Source organism: Herpailurus yagouaroundi, unplaced genomic scaffold (assembly GCF_014898765.1).
Source record: "Herpailurus yagouaroundi ecotype Mexico unplaced genomic scaffold, PumYag 569, whole genome shotgun sequence".
NCBI lineage: Eukaryota > Metazoa > Chordata > Mammalia > Carnivora > Felidae > Herpailurus > Herpailurus yagouaroundi.
Genome location: NW_024412786.1, coordinates 4,236,137 through 4,252,143, shown reverse-complemented (window position 1 = coordinate 4,252,143; position 16,007 = coordinate 4,236,137). Strand labels below are relative to the sequence as shown.

The window sequence follows — 16,007 nt, the reverse complement described above, 5'->3', positions numbered from 1 at the left end:
ACGGAGCAGAGGGAGGGAGTGACAGAGATGGGTATGAGAGGTCAGAGAGACCCCCAGAGACAGCAGGGCAAATGTCAGCAGAGTGCAGGGGGGCTGGCAAGGGGCCGTGGGTGAGACAGACGCAGAGAGATGGGCAGAGAGGGGCAGCGAGCAAGACCCAAATGGTGGGGGGGCGGGGGGGAGACCATAAGCCAGGAAGGGCAGGTGACCAGGTGACCAGGGCTCTGCAAGGTAGTCCGTGGCCAGCATGGGGCTGGAGACCGGTGGGTTGGGGGAGGCTAGGACTTGGGTGAGCAGCACGGGGAGAGCCCTACCAGCCTGTGGAGAGAGGGACAGGGGAAAGTACCCGGGAGCCTGTGGGGACCGCACCCACAGCTGCCCACTCAGCCACCCTCCCGCAGGAACGGGGCGACCAGAGTGGGAAGAGGAGGCGCCCAGCCTTGGTCTCCATGGCCCTTCCCCAGGGCCAGGCAGATGGCAGTCTCCCCGCGGGGGACCCCAGCCCCCCTGAGGGCTCCCCAGGGCCCAGCCGGGCCCCTGCCAGCCCAGCAGCCAACGGGCGGCGGGCACTCCTCAAGGAACTGGAGGCCCGGGTGCAGGCAGCCTACGGGCAGGTAAAGGGGACAGGGGTGTGGGGCACCAGAGGGAGCCGCGGGGATCCCCCGCCGCAACCGGGACCCTGTAGGACAGACCCAGGGGAGAGCTCAGGGAGGAGCCCCGGGACGTGCAGGTGGGAGGCAGACTCAGTCAGCTGCCCAGGACGGAGGCTGGCGTCTCTCCCCACCTCTGCCCTCACCGAAGCCCGCGTCCAGCCCACAGCACCCAGAGCTGTCTCCCTTCCGCTCTTCACCTGAGTACAGGGTCGGGGGGCTGGTCCAGGCAGAGGTGCCGAGGGCGGGCAGGCTGGCCAGGGGCTCTAAGGTAAGAGCAAGGGCCCTGGCCCGGAGGGTCAGGAGCTTTCTGGACCGGGCCAAGACGGCCTCCTCTCAGGACAGGCGGTAGGGGCAGGGCCTGCCGAGTTCATACCACCATTCTGAGGGGAGAGGTGCCCCAGCCCGCCCTGGCACCCTGGGCACCTGGTTTCCTCCTCCCGTGTCCGGGCCCTGCTTCTGAAGACATTAAGTCTCTCCTAATTGGGGGAGACCAGGGGTCGGGGTTGGGAGAGAAAGTGCTGGAGAGGAGGTGCCCAGAAGACCCTCAGAGTGAGCGCAGGGAGGCTGTGCCTTCCAGGGGGCCTTGGCTCCTGAGTGGCCCCCCTCACCAGCAGGGATGCTCAGAGATAATCCTGGATTAGGACCCAAGCCCCCGGGCCCAGGGCTCCCCGCCTGCCCACCCGCTCCCAATCTTCCCCGCGAAACCCTAGGAAAATCCCCTGCAATGCTCCCAGGCTCTCACTGGGGACAGCTGGGGGCAGACAGGAGCCCACAGCATCCGCTGAGGCTCAGCCCTGGGCCGCCCCCAGGACTCCAGGCCTGGCATGGTTCAGGAGCCCATGGGAAACTGTGCCAAACGGCCTCGACATCGGGGGCCTAAGGTAGGACGGCTAAGGGGGAGAAGCCAAGGCCAGGAGGCTGGGCTGGAGCCTGGAAGGGTCAGGTGGGGTGGGCAGACTCCTGTGTGAGGGCCGGGCTGGGGTTAGAGGTAGAGCAGGGCAGGCGGGTGGAGGGGGTGGTTCCCACCACCCTAGACCAATCAAGATTTCCCCGGGGGAAGGCCCCAGACTCCGGCCCCTTGCGGTCCTGGCTCCCACGGACCCCCGGGCCTTCCCGCCGAGCTCATTCGGCCCCCCGGGTGCCCATCCAGCTGCCCTGTGCCGGCCGCTCTTCCTGCTCTCTGCCAGTCAGAGACAGGAGGTACAGAGCTGGAGCTGAAGGTCCCATTCTGCCACCGGCTTTCTGAGCAACCTTGGTCCAGTCCCTTGCCTTTTCGGGGGCCTCGGTTTGCCCAGTTGAACGGTAAGGGGGTGGACCCTTCCGGCCTAGAGTATTGACGGGTGAAGGCCCCCGCTCTCCTGTGCCCGGTTCCAAAGATGGGAGAGGCTGGTGAATGAGGGTGGAGGGGCCGCCGCCCCAGCTCATAGCTGGCTCTGCCGCAGGAGCGCTGGCAGTGGCCCAGCTCCTCCCCAGGGCGCTCCCACCACAGCCCCGGCCCCGGCCCCGGCCCCGGCCCCGGCCCCGGCCCCGGCCCCGAGGAGCAGGGGGACCCTGGGCCGGGCATCCAGGGTTACTCGGTGCTCAGCAGCCTGGTGGGGCCCGCCTGCATCTTCCTGCGGCCCAGCATCGCGGCCACCCAGCTCGTATGTATGGCAAGCCCCTGCCTTTGCCTCCTCTCTGCCTCTCCTTGAGTGGGGTCTTTGGAGCAAAGGCACACAGATCCAGGGGGTGGGACAGAGAAGAGTGGAGAAAACATCAAGGGGATCAAACAGCGGGGAGACCCAAGGAGACCCACCAGGAAAGAGAGAGGAGAGGGAACAGAGAACCTAAAAGACAGCCACCCAGGGGGTGGGCAGGGAGGCGGCAGGGCCTCTGAGAGAGAGAACAAGAGAGACACACGGGAGGTCCCCAGGGCCACGTCTGAGGCTCTGCCCGACCTCAGATCCACCTCTGGCAAATGGAGCTCTGTGACCTCTGCAAGGGGAGGGGCAGGAGGTGGGCAGAGGTCTGGGCAGGGGGCAGGGAAGGGGCGGCCCAAGATGCCCAGGCCAGCAGTGGTAGCCACCAGCTCTGAGCAGTGTCAGATGACCTAGGCCCTGCCCGTGCATGTTGGGGGTGCTTACTGGGGAGCCCCAAAGAACAAGAGGAAGGGGTGCAGGTGTCAGGGTGGTCCAGGGGATTCTTAACCTCTCTGTGCGCCACCCCCCCTCCAGGACCGGGAGCTGCGGCCAGAGGAGATCGAAGGTAAAGCGTTTTGGAAAAGACTAGTCCCCAGAGGGGTGGACAAAGGGTGGAGCGCACAGGGTGGGGACACTGGGTGGGGCCTCGGTGGTCTCCACCGGGAAGGAACTAGGGGCAAGAGAAGGGCTGCAGGAGATCACAGAGAGATGGGGACGAGACCGAACGGGGAGGGGTTGACAGAGCCCCCAGCTGTCAGTCCCCAGGTCTCATTCGCCAGGTGGGTCTCACTTCCCTTTTATGTTTGTTCATTGAGCAAACGCCTCCTGGGTGCCTACTGCGTGCCTGGCCCTGTGCTGGGCACAGGGAGTGTGGCAAACTAGACAGATACAGCCCATGTCCTCGGGGGGGGGGGGGGGCCCCAGATGTCAATGAGTCAACAAGTACAAACGATGCTAAGCGCTGGCAAAGAAATGAACAAATGGGCTGGAGGGGACTGAATTTAGACAGAAGACTTTCTTGGGCAGGTGACCCGAAGACCAGAAGAGGGAAGAGTGTTCCAGAATGTGAGCTCCATGAGCTCCATGAGGTTAGGGATTGTTTCCTTCCTCCTTCCTTCCTTCCTTCCTTCCTTCCTTCCTTCCTTCCTTCTTCCTTCCTTCCTTCCTTCCTGCCTTATCCCCACTACCTAGAGCAGAGCTTGGCACATAGTAGATGCTCCTTAAATATTTGTTGAAAGAACGAATTAAAGAACTAGCACATGCAAAGGCCCTGAGACAGCAAAGAGAAACTGATGTTTACAAGGAGGAAATGATTCGACCAAAGGACGAAGGAAGGGTGTGCTGGTCCAGGCTGGGGTCCGGGGGGGCGAGTGGGAAGGACTGACCCCACCCTGCCCGGCAGAGCTGCAGATCGCCTTCCAGGAGTTTGACCGAGACCGTGACGGCTACATCGGCTACCGGGAGCTGGGCGCCTGCATGCGGACCCTGGGCTACATGCCCACTGAGATGGAACTCATCGAGATTTCACAGCAAATCAGTATGTGCCTCAGACCTGCCCCAAGCCCAGTTCTCCGGGGGCCATGGCCATGGCTTGAGCAGCTGGGCGGCCCAGGGAAGAGAGATGCCTCCACAGGTTGGCCCCCAGAGCCGGGGACCCTGGTCATTCTCAAGGCACTTGCTCTGCCTCTGAAGAATCTCCCCATCGCCCTACAAGGTGGGGGGGGGGGGGGGCGGGGAAGGACCGTTATCCCCACTTTTTAGATGAGAAAACTGAGCAGATGATCCAGCCTATGGGGCCCCGCGAGAGGGAAGGACCCATTTAGTGGAGCAGGGGAGAGGGACACGGGCCAGGAGAGGAGGGCAGGGGAGGGCCGGGGCCGGGCAGGGGTCTCTGGTTGCCTGGGGTCCCTGACAGGTACGGCCCCCAGGTGGCGGGAAGGTGGACTTTGAGGACTTCGTTGAGCTGATGGGCCCCAAGCTGCTGGCGGAGACGGCAGACATGATCGGCGTCAGGGAGCTTCGAGATGCCTTTCGGGAGGTGCGGCCCCTGGGGCTGGAGGGAGGGCAGGGGCTTCGGGTCTGCCGTGACGGAGGGCTGAGTGAATGCGCGGTTTGGCCGGGGACTCAACGCCTCGACCCACGCCGCCACAGTTCGACACCAACGGGGATGGCCGCATCAGCTTGGGTGAGCTGCGGGCAGCCCTCAAGGCCCTGCTGGGGGAGCGCCTCAGCCAGCGGGAGGTGGACGAGGTCCTCCACGACATTGACCTCAACGGGGACGGCCTGGTGGACTTTGAAGGTACCGCCCACTGCCCTCCACGCTTAGCGCCAGCACAACCCCCGGAGGTTTTTAAGAGCTCAAGGGAATGACCAAAGGGGCATCGGCGCCGTGCGCTAGGCACTCTGTGCCCTCTCCCCGGAAGCAGGACAAGACAGTCAGCTCTTAGGAAGGCGGGAGTGCTTGGCCAAAGATGCGGATGTGGCCGAGATGGGAAGCCAGGCGGGTTGACCAGAACCTCGTTCTTCCTCTAGGCCGCGTTGCCCCAGGGGGAAAACCAGGGTTAAATAATGACAGGAAGCCAAGGAAAATCAGTATGTAGAAATCCTCCCAGAGTTGTTCCTGAGCTTCCTAGCAGCCAAAGCAAAGAGGAAAACAGGTTCAGTTACGAGGTTTGGGGGGTCTTGTCGTTGCTGCGGTTTCTCTGTTTCGTTTCGTTTTGTTTTGTCCATAAAGCAAAGCCCCTCTTCTTCGCCTGGGGGCCCGTTCCCCAGATCCAGAAGACTCCCTTGTGGGCTCTGCCCTGGACCACACCTCCTCCCACCTCAAGGCCAATATATTGGTCCCACCCCTACTGGGGTCCAGACTGCAGACCCGCAACCTTGGCTTTGTCCTGGCAGAGTTTGTGCGAATGATGTCTCGCTGAGTCTGCACGGAAGCTGGAGGCAGGAGACGGGACTTGGGACCACAGCCACTGCCTGCCAGCGTGTGCCCGGAAAGCCTCTGCTTCCAGCTGACCCTCCCCCACCCCCCCTACCGCCTCCCTACCCTGCCTGTGGGCAACACCCTGTCCCGCCCTCACCCTCACCCCTGCTTCCCCACCAAGCCCCACTGCCCGTCCCTGTCTCTCTGAGAGTAAAGTGTCTTGGAGCCTGAGGGGATGGCTTCTGCTTCTCATTTGTTTACCCTGCAGGACCCAGTGTTTGGCCCCCCAAAAGTTGTAAGATCCCTCGACCGTGAACTCCAGGTGGGCAGGGGCCCTTTCTGGATTCTGGGCCCCTCCCAGAGCCAGTATCAGGAAATGTCCCTAGATGAGTAAATGCCACCTGCTTCTCCCAGAGCTGGGATGTGCACTGGCCCCTCATCCCGCAAAAGGGCTCCCGTCAGGGCCGGGGTTACAACAGAGGGTAGCACAAGGGAGTGAGGGCTTTTCCCAGGCCAACCTCACGTACTCTGGGAGGGAGAAAGAGCTGGAAGGTCAGCTGGGAGGAGTGAGTGACAGACGGGCCCCTTCGGATACACATCAGCTTTGGGGTTCCCGCCTCAAACGCCCGAGCACGGCAGGGGCCAGGTCGGCGTCTGCCCAGAGGCTCTCCTGCCCAAGCCCGCTTCCTCGCCCTCTCTCTCTTGCATTCCTGACTTCACCTCAGCGTCTGCTTCCGGGGGGGGGGACCCAAACGACACGTCCCCTCGCTCCAGCGCTGCCGTGGTCCTTAGAGCCCCATTCTGCAAACGGAGGAAACCAAGATGCTGAGTCTAAGCAACCTTGCTAGCGGTCACACGGCCCCACCGCGGTCTCTCCCGGCCCAGTCCATGCAGCACGTGCTGCCAGATTATTCTTTCTAAAGCGTTACTTGCGTTTTGCCACACTTCTGTTCAGGAACTGGCCATGACACCCCTTCCCCCGCCCCCGCCCCCATCGCCCCCAGATTAATCCAGCCGCTTCTTCAAGCACCAGGAGGCTCTGGGAGGATGAGGGCTGGCATAGAATCACACACAGTTAGGACGAAGCCGAGGTGGGACTTACAGCCAGGCCCCGGGACTCTAAAATCACAGCCCCAACAAGCCGGTGCCTCGAGTCACCGTGGAGCCGGGCCCTGGCCTCCGCTAACTGCAGCAAAGGTTTGCCTCGCAGAGCACTGCCTGACCCACGGCTGTTCCTACCTGCCAGGAGGGAGCCTTGACCTTTTGGTCGAGAAGGGGAGGGAGCTTACAGCGCCCCCACCTGGTCGTCACCATCGCTGCTGCCGACAAGATGGCTTTGGGACGGAGAGGGCAGGGGGCCACCCGCGCCCTGCCCAGCCCAGAGCCTGGACACCGAGGTGCCGGGGCTGGCCGCAGCGGTCTCAGCACCACTCGCCCGGCAGATCCCAATTAATCCCTAATTCTCAATTAGGGGATCTCTCCTGCCAGTCTGGCAGGCCTGGGGATGAGAAGGAGCCGCCCCAGCCCCAGAGCTTCCCTGGGGGCTCGGGCCCACCCCCCGCTCCCTGCCACCACACACCCACCCCCCCCCCCCCCCCGCCACCACCCTCCCCTCCACCTGCTGTCACAAATGGCATCGTCTGTCCCCTCTGCAGGGGCTGGGGGTGGTGACGGACGTTGCCCGCGGGGCTCCCGGCCTGGCAGGCTCTGTGGTTGGGGCGGGGGGAGGGGGAGGGGATGGCGATGGGATGGTGATAATTGGCCGCCGTGTATCTGCTGGCCCCCCAAAGTGCCCACAGCTCCTCCAAATCTCCTATATGCCTTCCTACCCCCCAAAAGCTGCTGGCCCAGAAAGTCCCAACAGAGTAATCGCTGGAGCAGGGCCCAGGGCCGGGAAGAAACAGTGAGCGGGCAGAGACTGCCCTTCTCCGCTTAGTGGGGGCACCTGCCCCCCAACCCCGTGGGCTGTGGCCAGCTGGAGCAGGCCGGAGCTAAGAGATCTTCTGGGTTTCCAAAAGAAACTGTAAAGTCAGACTTACATTGAGTCCATTTTATTGATTTTTTTTTTTTTTTTTTTTTTTAAGAGAGTGAGTGGGAGAAAGGGGCAAAGGGAGAGGGAGAGAGAATCCCAAGCAGGCTTCACACTCAGCATGGAACCAGACTCAGGGCTCCATCCCACGACCCGGGGATCAGGACCTGAGCCGAAATCAAGAGTCAGACACTCAGCCGACTGAGCCACCCAGGCACCCCAAAGAGTCCACTTTAAATAGTTTGACTGCTGACTATAGAATTCAATGAGGTGTATAAACCTTACATGTACAGCTCAATGAATTTTTATATGTGTGTGCACTCAGGGAACCATCACCCACATCAAGATATTACCTCCACTTATTTAGAACAGTTCTAGGCTTACAGAAGTATCTTGAAGATACCACAGGGAGTTCCTGTATACAATCCACCACAGCCAGCTTGGGCAAGGTTCTCCAGAGAACAGAACCAATAGAAGACGTGTGTGTGTGTGTGTGTGTGTGTGTGTGTGTGTGTGTGTGTAGCTATTTATTGTAAGGAATTGGCTCAGGTGATTATAGGTGCTGAGCAGTCCCAAGGTTGACAGTCAGCAAGGTGGAGAGCCAGGGGAACTGGTGTTTCAGTTCCAGTCTGAGCCTCAAGGACTGAGGACCAGCAAAATTTCGAAGACAGATGTCCTGCCTCGACCCTCAAGCAGACCAAGTTCCCTCTTACTCAGCCTTGGTGCTCCATTTGGGTCTTCAACTGATCGGATAAGGCCCACCCACCCATCATGGGAAGGGCCATCTGCTTTACTCAGTCCTCCAATTCAGTGGATGTTAATTGCATCCAGAAACACCCTCACAGTCACACCAAAAGTCACATTTAGCCAAACATCTGGCCATTTGTGACCCAGGCGCGTTGGCACTTAAAATTAACCATCATGCTCTATTAATATCTTATGTTAGAATGGTCCATTTGCTGCCATTAATAAACACTGACACGTAATTATTAACTAAAGTCCATATTCTATGCAGATTTCATAATTTTCCCCGACTATCCTTTTGCTGTCCAGAATGCCACCCTGGGCACCACATAACATTAGGCATCATGCCTCCTCAAACTCCTCTTGGTTGTGATAGTTTCTCAGGCTTCCCTTGTGTTGTTTCATTTTTCTGATCTTGACAGTTTTAAGGAACACTGATCAGGTATCTTATAGAAAGTCCCTAAGTTGGGATTTGTCTGATGTTCCCCTCATGATTAGTCCGGGGTTATGGGTTTGTAGGAGGAAGACCACAGAGGTAAAGTGCCCTTCTCATCCCATCATATCAAGGGTACGTAGCATCAACATGACTTCACTGTTGATGTTGACCTTGATCACCTGGCTTGAGGTAGTGTTTGTCAGGTTTCTATACTACAAAATTACTTTTTCTTTCTCCCATTACGTACTACACTCTCTGGAAGAAAGTTACTCTGCATAGCCCACACTTAAGGGGTGAGGGGTTACAGTCCACCTCATTAAGGACAGAGTCTCTACATAAATTACTTGGAATTCTTCTATACAGATTTGTCTCTTCTCTCCCTTTACGTATTCAACCATTAGACACAGATGTAGAGATAGATGAGACAGATAGAAATAGAGATAGAAATGCATGTCAGTAAGGGCTCATAGATATTTATTTTATACAAGTTATAATCCAATACTTTTAAAAGTTTTGTTGTTCATATTCCTCCAGTTTGGGCCATTGGGAGCCCTTTCAGTTAGCTCCCGTGTCCCTTTGAAATACCCCCATCATGGTGGCATTGAGGGTTTGGGGATTTGGGGGTGTGGTGGGTTTGGGTTTGTTTGTTCGTTCGTTCATTCGTTTTTCAGCATTTTCTTACTTTCTAGCAGTATAAGATGCTCCAGGATCATCTTGTCTGTTTTCTGCCCCAGGCTTAGAATTAGCCATTTTCTCCAAGGAACGCTGGTTCACTTTACTGGAGAATGCTATTAGAAACCAAGATCTGGGGGGCGCCTGGATGGCTCAGTCAGTTAAGCATCCAACTTTAGCTCAGGTCATGATCTCGTGGTTTATGAGTTTGACCCCTGCATCAGGCTCTGTGCTGACAGCTCAGCCTGGAGCCTGCCTCGGATTCTGTGTCTCCCTCTCTCTCTGCCCCTCCACCCCCTCTCTGCTTAAAAATAAATAAACATTAAAAAAAAAATTAAAAAAAAAAAAAAAAAGAAAACAAGATCTGGGTGCTATATTGCTTCTAGGCTCTCTCAGTTGATAGAGAAGATATGCATGTACACTAATCTGTGTATATACAATTTTTAAATATTTCTGTATGTAATCTACTGTATCTATATTGAGCTAAACACGAGTTCATATTAATGTCTCCTATTTCCGACCCATTATCACATGGATCACGCTAGCCTCCTCCCCTTGCTTACAAGTAACTTCTCGTCCAAAAAATAAGAAATCATCCATGTTCATTTACTTACTTTTCAATTCCCGTGTATGCGCACTGTGGTTTTAAAACTGTCAACCCACACCCCCACAGGAAACCACTTCAACTAGACAGTGCTCTTTCATTGTCACAGATCCACTCATTTCCAGATTAGCACCTTAGTCCTCCGTCCCTTCCGTGAGGCCATCTCGTACATTTGTAAAACAGCTAGACTCTTTTGTCACATTCTTCATTCCATCCTGGGATCCCCTGACCTCCTAAATGATTTTTTAAATTTTGCATAAAGCTTACTCTTTACGACAGATGCTTAATATCTTGTATCCACCATTACGGTATCATATAGAATAGTCTCAATGCCTTAAAAAAAAAAACAAAAATCCCCAGGGTGACTGGGTGGCTCAGTTAGTTGAGCATCCCACTGTTGATCTCAGCTCTGGTCTTGATCTCAGGGCCATGAGTTCAAGCCCAGCATGGGGCTCCAAACTGGGTTTGAAGGCTACTTTAAAAAAAAAAAAAGTCCAGGGTGCCTGGGTGGCTCAGTGGGTTGGGCGTCCGACTTCCGCCCAGGTCATGATCTCACGGTTCGTGGGTTCGAGCCCTGCATCGGGCTCTGTGCTGACAGCTCAGAGCCTGGAGCCTGCTTTGAATTCTGTGTCTTCCTCCCTCTCTGCCCCTCCCCCGCTTGTGTTCTGTCTCTCAAAAATAAACACTAAAAAATAAATTTTTAATGTGAAAGAACATTACAAAAAAATACACAAACTTTTAAACAATTATTTAAAACATCCCTTGTTCAGCTACTTAATTCTACCCCTCATCACCCCTGGCAACCAGTCATTTGTTTACCTTATGTAGAAGTTTCCTTTTTTCCAGAACGCCCTACAATTGGAATCCTACAGTACATGGTTTTTTCAGACTGGCTTCTTTCACTTAGCAATATGCCGCTCCGTGTCTTTTCATGGTGAGATAGATGATTTCCTTTTATTGCTGAATAATAGTTCATTATATGGATACATCACAGTTAATTTGCTCATTCGCCAATTGAATGCCACTTCCTCTGGGAAGACTTCTGTGATGTCACCAAGCAGGCTCCTTCCTCCAAATTCCAATGCATCCTGTACCAGACTTCCCATTGTCGTACTATACTGTGTGCCTTCGCTTCCCTGTCCGTCTCTCCTTGAGACTAAGAGCTCCTTGAGGGCAGAAGCCATGGCCAGTTCATTTCCATATCATCAGTGTCCAGCACAAGGCCTGGGACGAAGGATAGAGTCAGAAAAATGTCTGTTGAATGAATGAATGAATGAATGAATGAATGAACGAACGAATGTCCTGCAGATGAGGAAAATCTACCGACCCGGGACATGAGGGGTACGCGAGGCCAGAAAAGTTTTGAGGAAGAGTAGCGTGGGAGAAAGGGTTAGTGTTTGGAGGAGAGTCTAAGATATAGGGTTATGAGGAATGAGATTTCAGGGGAGGGGTCTGGATAGAGAAATGGATGGAAAAGAGGAGAATGAATATTCATTTGTCCACACGACAGCCCTAGAAGATAGTTATTATTAGCGTCCGCCTCTTAAAAGACAGGGAAACCCAAGCATGCCGAGGTGAGTAACTTGCCCAGGAGGAAATCGCCTGTGGGGGCAGTGTGAGATTCGAACCATCAGCTTATTTAACTCCAGTCGATGCTCTCCTCACCAGTTTGGGACAGGGCCCGACCTGCAGTGAGTAGTCAACGGAGGTGAGCTGTTCCTGCTAATTGTCAGTATGAGGCACCGGCTTGGGGTCTGGGGGGCCAGGTTGAGGGGTCTCTGAGGTTGCCCTCGGACCTGAGACCCAGCCTGGACCTGAGCACTAGGCAAATGAGAAGCACAGGCGCGGTGGTAGCGTTGGTGAGGGACCCGTTGCCATAGGAACAAACGGAGGCTTTAGGAGGAGGGCGCATGCGCGGACCGGGGAAAGGGTGTTGAACCGGTGAAAGGTGACGTAAAAGCGCACGGGGTGAGACGCAGGGCTCCGAACGTCAAAGCCCTGCGTCCTCCGGCACCCAGAGCGGTAGAAAGGCGCGTTCGGTGGTGGCGGCGGCAGCAATAACAGCCCCAGCCGGACCGAGACCAGGCGGAGCGCAGCCGACGTGCAAAACAGCGCGAGTGAAGCGTTAGGGCGGCGTCCGCACACGGGGAGACCCCTCCGCGTGAACCGCGGCGGACCGGACCGGGGTCCCGGCTTCCGAGGCCCCGCCTCTCGGGCCTTGGGACTAATCGGATTGAGAGCGCGCCGGCCTGGACCGCGAACTCGCCAATTGCGTAGGGCGTCAGCCACCGCCCAATCCGGAGCAGACAGGTGCGAGCCCCGAAAGGCGGAGGCCAATCAGCAGCGGTTGCGGCCTGTTGGGGCCGGTCTCGGCCAATGAGGAGGCTCGAGTGACATCTTCGCGCACCAATAGGGAGTGAGAGAGCGTTCGTGCCCGCCTACCCTTCCGGCCTGGGCTCTATTTACCAGGGGCGTGCGGCCGGTTTACCAATCAGAGCGCGGCTGAGCGGCCAAGCAGCCAACCCCGGAGGAGCGGCCGGCCGGCGTCCGCCGCACCCAAGAGTTGGGGATGTCCTACAAACCCATCGCCCCCGCCCCCAGCAGTACCCCCGGCTCCAGCACCCCTGGGCCCGGCACCCCGGTCCCTACAGGTGAGGATCCAGCTCTACCCCTGCTCACCTGCCCGGGTGGTGGAGAAGACGGCCTGAGTTCTGCAACACTGGGCCTGCCGCCTACCCTCGCTGAGCCTCAGTTTGCTGGCCTGTGAAGTGGGCGTGGTCACGTAAGGGCTAGTTGGTGGAGTGCAGGGGGAGGGGTTTGTCCCTGAAGTTGAGCTCCTGAAGTGAAGCATCCGTTTGGAGGGAATCGGGCGAATCCGGTCGGGGGCTTGGAACGCTGGGAGGAGGCGTCCTGGCCCCGCGCTGACCTCTTACTCGCGCATGTTGCAGCCGGAAGTGTCCCATCGCCATCGGGCTCGGTGCCGGGAGCCGCTGCCCCTTTCAGACCCCTGTTTAACGACTTCGGACCGCCCTCCATGGGTTATGTGCAGGTGAGTGGGGCTGAGGGACTGCCTCTGGATGGGGACTGGAGGTCCCCTCGGGGCCTGAGTTCATCGCCCTGTCCTCTTTTGACACAGGCAATGAAGCCACCGGGCGCCCAGGGCTCCCAGAGCACCTACACGGACCTGCTGTCGGTCATAGAGGAGATGGGCAAAGAGATCCGGCCAACCTATGCTGGTAGCAAGAGCGCCATGGAGCGTCTGAAGAGAGGTAAGTGAGGCCTTCACCCGCCCTGGTCAAGAGACTAACACCGGACAGTCCTTCATGAGGAAGGGAAGGACATCTGAAGGCCACCTGAGCCAAGCCTAGACAAGGGCCAGGATCACCATCCAGAGAGGTGTTTTGAATTGAATTGAAATTGAGTCCGTTTTCGGGGAAGGACCAGAGCATTTGTATTTCAACAAGGCAGGTTTGAGGGTTAGCCACGTCTCTAATCGTATTAGTCCCCTCGTTAGATTATAGTCCTTGTCCTTTTTACTGAAAGGAAAGGGGGTAGAGAGGGAGGGGTCTTTCTCTGGGGGGGGGGGGGGGGGGACTGTGGAGAGTCGCTCTACGTCACTTGCGCATCCCCACCTCAGGCATCATCCATGCCCGGGCCCTAGTCAGAGAGTGCCTGGCAGAGACAGAGCGGAACGCCCGCACGTAACAGGACGCAACTCCGCCTCCGAATCTGGACCTTTCCCGGCCACTGCAGAGCACCTGCTTCTCCCTGGCCTTCACCCCGAGTTGCACTTCCCAGCCTGGGCTTCCTGTCCTGTGTCCCGTGGTGGGTGCCCTCCAGGAACCAGGGGGCGGCTCTCACTCCAGTCGACAGCACTAACTGGGACTCTTTCAAGAGTTAGCAGCGAGGTCACTGTGAGTCCCACCCATGACCTGCCAACAGTGTTGATCCAACTGGAGCGTTCTCCTTTCTGTGGCCCCCACCACTCAGCACTTACCCAGGACTTTTCACCACTTTTCCCAGACTCCTCCCCTAGCAGGGCCTCCGAAGGCCTGTCACCTCCCTGCCTCATCTCCTGGGCCATAGCGACTCTTTTTTCAGTGTCTTTTGCTAAATATGCCCTTTTTGTATAAATAAAAGATAATTTGGAGTTGTTCTCTCATCTCTTAGTCTTTCTGAGTCTGGTACTTCTGCCAAGCCAGGCAGAAATTGGGAAAGAGGAGACTTACAGAGGGGAAAGGGTCGGTGCAGTGGTGGGAGAGAGAGGGCAGCTGAGCCCAGCCTGGCCTTGCCCTTGCTGTCGGTCGATTTGGGTTGGGACCTTGCCCTTCTCCTGCCCTCAGCCTTGCCAGTTGTGGAAAGGGTTGAACTTTAGTACCTGGGAGCCCTGCCCTCCTACACATGGTGCCACCAGGGGGCAGCGCAGGGCCTTGGCAGCCTCCGCAGCTGGAGGGCACTGTCGGCAGCCTGGGCCTAGAGGCTTCTTTTTCTGGATTGGCAGTGATGTCTGGCAGGGTGGAAATGTCAGTTCATGTGAGCCAGGCGGTCGCCTGCCCTCATGCCCTAACATCTTAAACTCCGAGTCAGCCATGAGAGGCTCTGAACACATCCTGACTCCTCAGGGGAGAGGGGACACTGCTGCTTCCCTCCCCCCAGCACCTGGGAAGCAGAGCCAAGGGGAGAGGACTGCCTTCCGAAATGGGTGAGACCCAGCCCGGTGCTGCCATCCACTGTCCCAGCACCTTCTAGCCTGCTGGGTGTGGCCCCGTGAGCCCAGCCCTCAGGAGTCTCAGCCTTTGCCCAGGGTCTGGTTGGCCAGACTTGTGGACCCGGAAGGTATCAGTGGGGAAAGCCACGGGGCCCCATTCAGGGGCTAGACCACGGCTTCGGAGTGACTGCAGTCCTATGCCTGAGTGTATAGCTGAATGACCCTAGAGGCCCCGGGCGCTGGAACGCCACCCCCTAGGGACAGGCAAGTCTCAGACCAGCCTCTCCTCAGACTTCGGAGGCCGCGCGGCATCTCCCCTGCCCTGGGTCCCGGGCTCGAGGGCTGGGAAGAATGGGGATGGGTCCAGCCATATTTCCAAGGCACACAGGAGGGCTGGGCCAGGGTGGAGATAGGAAGTGTTTAGGGGATCCCAGAGAACACGGAGTAAAAGCGCCAGCATTTGGAGAACTGCCTCTTCCCCTGCCGCCTTGGGGGAAGGAAGCAGGGGCCGCCCTCCTCCACCGCGGGCGGGGCCGCCGGGACCCCGCTGAAGTGGGGAGGGACAGCAGGGCCCAGGAAAGGGGCGGGGCGGCCGCCGTGACGCGGCGGGCGGCGGGGAGGGACAGCAGGGGCGCCGGCGGGCGGACCCGGAGGAAGGTCGGGGCCATGGGCCCGCGCTGCGCCTTCAGAGGGTCCGGCCACCGCTGGAACCCGAGGCTGGGGCTGGGGGTGCTCCGGGCTCCGACCCGCGGCCCGGCCGCCCCCGCCCGCACGGGGTGAGGGGCGCCCGCCCTAGACTAGAGGTGAGCCGGGACGTCGGCGGGCGGGCGGGCCAAGAGCGCGGCAGGGGACGGGGACGCCGGGGAGCAGAAGGAAGTGGGGACAATGGGGCCTCTCGCCCTCTCGCTGGGTGCGAGGTGGGGAGGTGGGAGGGGTGCCTGCAGCGGAACCGGGGCGCGGGCGGGCGGAGCGGGTCTCCCAGGGTCGGGGCCCGTGGGATACCCAGCGGAGCGACTCTTGCCTCAGCTCGAAGAGGGGTCAACCCCGGGAAGGATGATGGGGTGGCTGCACAGACGTGTGCCGGGGGTCCAGGAAGGATGCTGAGGCGGGGAAGTCGAGGACTGGGCTGCCGGGCAGAGTGGGGAAGGCAGATCTGGGGGCCGGAGGGGTTAGTTATCTGGTCCTGGAAGGTAGGTTCGGGGGGGTGGGGCGCGGGGGGGGGGTGGGAGGACACTGACAGACGTTACAAGGAGGGGCGCACGGGGCTGCTCTGCGGAGACACCCCGGGGGACAAGGTTCTAGGTGGATGTCTGGGAGTGGGGGGCAAGCGACCCCACCGACTAGGGGAAAGGGATGCAGGGGGCGGGCCCCGAGGGGCCGGTTGTGGAAGGCGGGCCGGGAAGGAGGGCACCGGCGCTCCCGGGGGTGGGTCCCCGAGGGATGCGGTGTCAGGGGGCTTAGGACACTGGCGCGGCCGGCCCGCTAGCCCGGCGGCCCGCGCCCGCCGCTCCGGGGGGCCCGCGTCAGCGCGCGGTTGCCATGGCGACGGGCGGGCGGGG

General features: G+C 58.6%; 3 protein-coding genes and 1 long non-coding RNA gene across 11 annotated transcripts in view; 3 read left to right on the top strand and 1 right to left on the bottom strand.

Annotated features, from left to right (window-relative positions):
• The first annotated feature begins 449 nt into the window (after positions 1-449).
• CABP2 (calcium binding protein 2) lies at positions 450-5,486 on the top strand. 5 transcript variants are annotated; one of them, XM_040466086.1, is made up of 7 exons: positions 1,390-1,534; positions 2,096-2,296; positions 2,867-2,897; positions 3,735-3,869; positions 4,261-4,370; positions 4,484-4,631; positions 5,231-5,486. In XM_040466086.1, exons 1-7 carry the CDS (start codon positions 1,478-1,480, stop codon positions 5,254-5,256), a joined length of 708 nt encoding a protein of 235 aa, XP_040322020.1. In that variant the 5' UTR covers positions 1,390-1,477; the 3' UTR covers positions 5,257-5,486. The 5 variants fall into 5 exon arrangements, with proteins under 5 accessions (XP_040322022.1, XP_040322020.1, XP_040322019.1 ...); XM_040466085.1 differs by having other exon boundaries at positions 3,735-3,965; XM_040466088.1 differs by lacking the exons at positions 1,390-1,534; positions 2,096-2,296 and adding an exon at positions 450-614.
• LOC121023887 (uncharacterized) lies at positions 4,952-12,525 on the bottom strand. Its single transcript, XR_005787534.1, has 4 exons — positions 12,420-12,525; positions 10,560-10,964; positions 5,783-6,056; positions 4,952-5,269 (listed from the first exon to the last, which is right to left on the bottom strand). It is a non-coding gene; the product is annotated as an uncharacterized LOC121023887 (long non-coding RNA).
• On the top strand, positions 11,723-13,902 carry CDK2AP2 (cyclin dependent kinase 2 associated protein 2). Of its 2 annotated transcripts, none has more exons than XM_040466090.1 (4): positions 11,723-12,391; positions 12,689-12,789; positions 12,877-13,009; positions 13,378-13,902. In XM_040466090.1, the coding sequence occupies exons 1-4, from the start codon at positions 12,310-12,312 to the stop codon at positions 13,443-13,445; spliced, it is 384 nt and encodes a 127-aa protein (XP_040322024.1). In that variant the 5' UTR covers positions 11,723-12,309; the 3' UTR covers positions 13,446-13,902. The 2 variants fall into 2 exon arrangements, with proteins under 2 accessions (XP_040322024.1, XP_040322025.1); XM_040466091.1 differs by lacking the exon at positions 11,723-12,391 and adding an exon at positions 12,410-12,522.
• A 410-nt stretch (positions 13,903-14,312) lies between these two features.
• The window catches only part of PITPNM1 (phosphatidylinositol transfer protein membrane associated 1), a 14,569-nt gene continuing 12,874 nt past the window's right edge, over positions 14,313-16,007 (top strand). The window contains exon 1 of one of the 3 annotated variants that reach the window (XM_040466080.1): positions 14,313-14,442. In XM_040466080.1, the coding sequence (XP_040322014.1) occupies positions 14,439-14,442 (4 nt within the window). In that variant the 5' untranslated portion in view covers positions 14,313-14,438. Of the gene's footprint in view, positions 14,443-15,073; positions 15,252-16,007 lie in introns of those variants that run through there. The other 2 variants (XM_040466079.1, XM_040466081.1) reach the window with 2 other exon arrangements.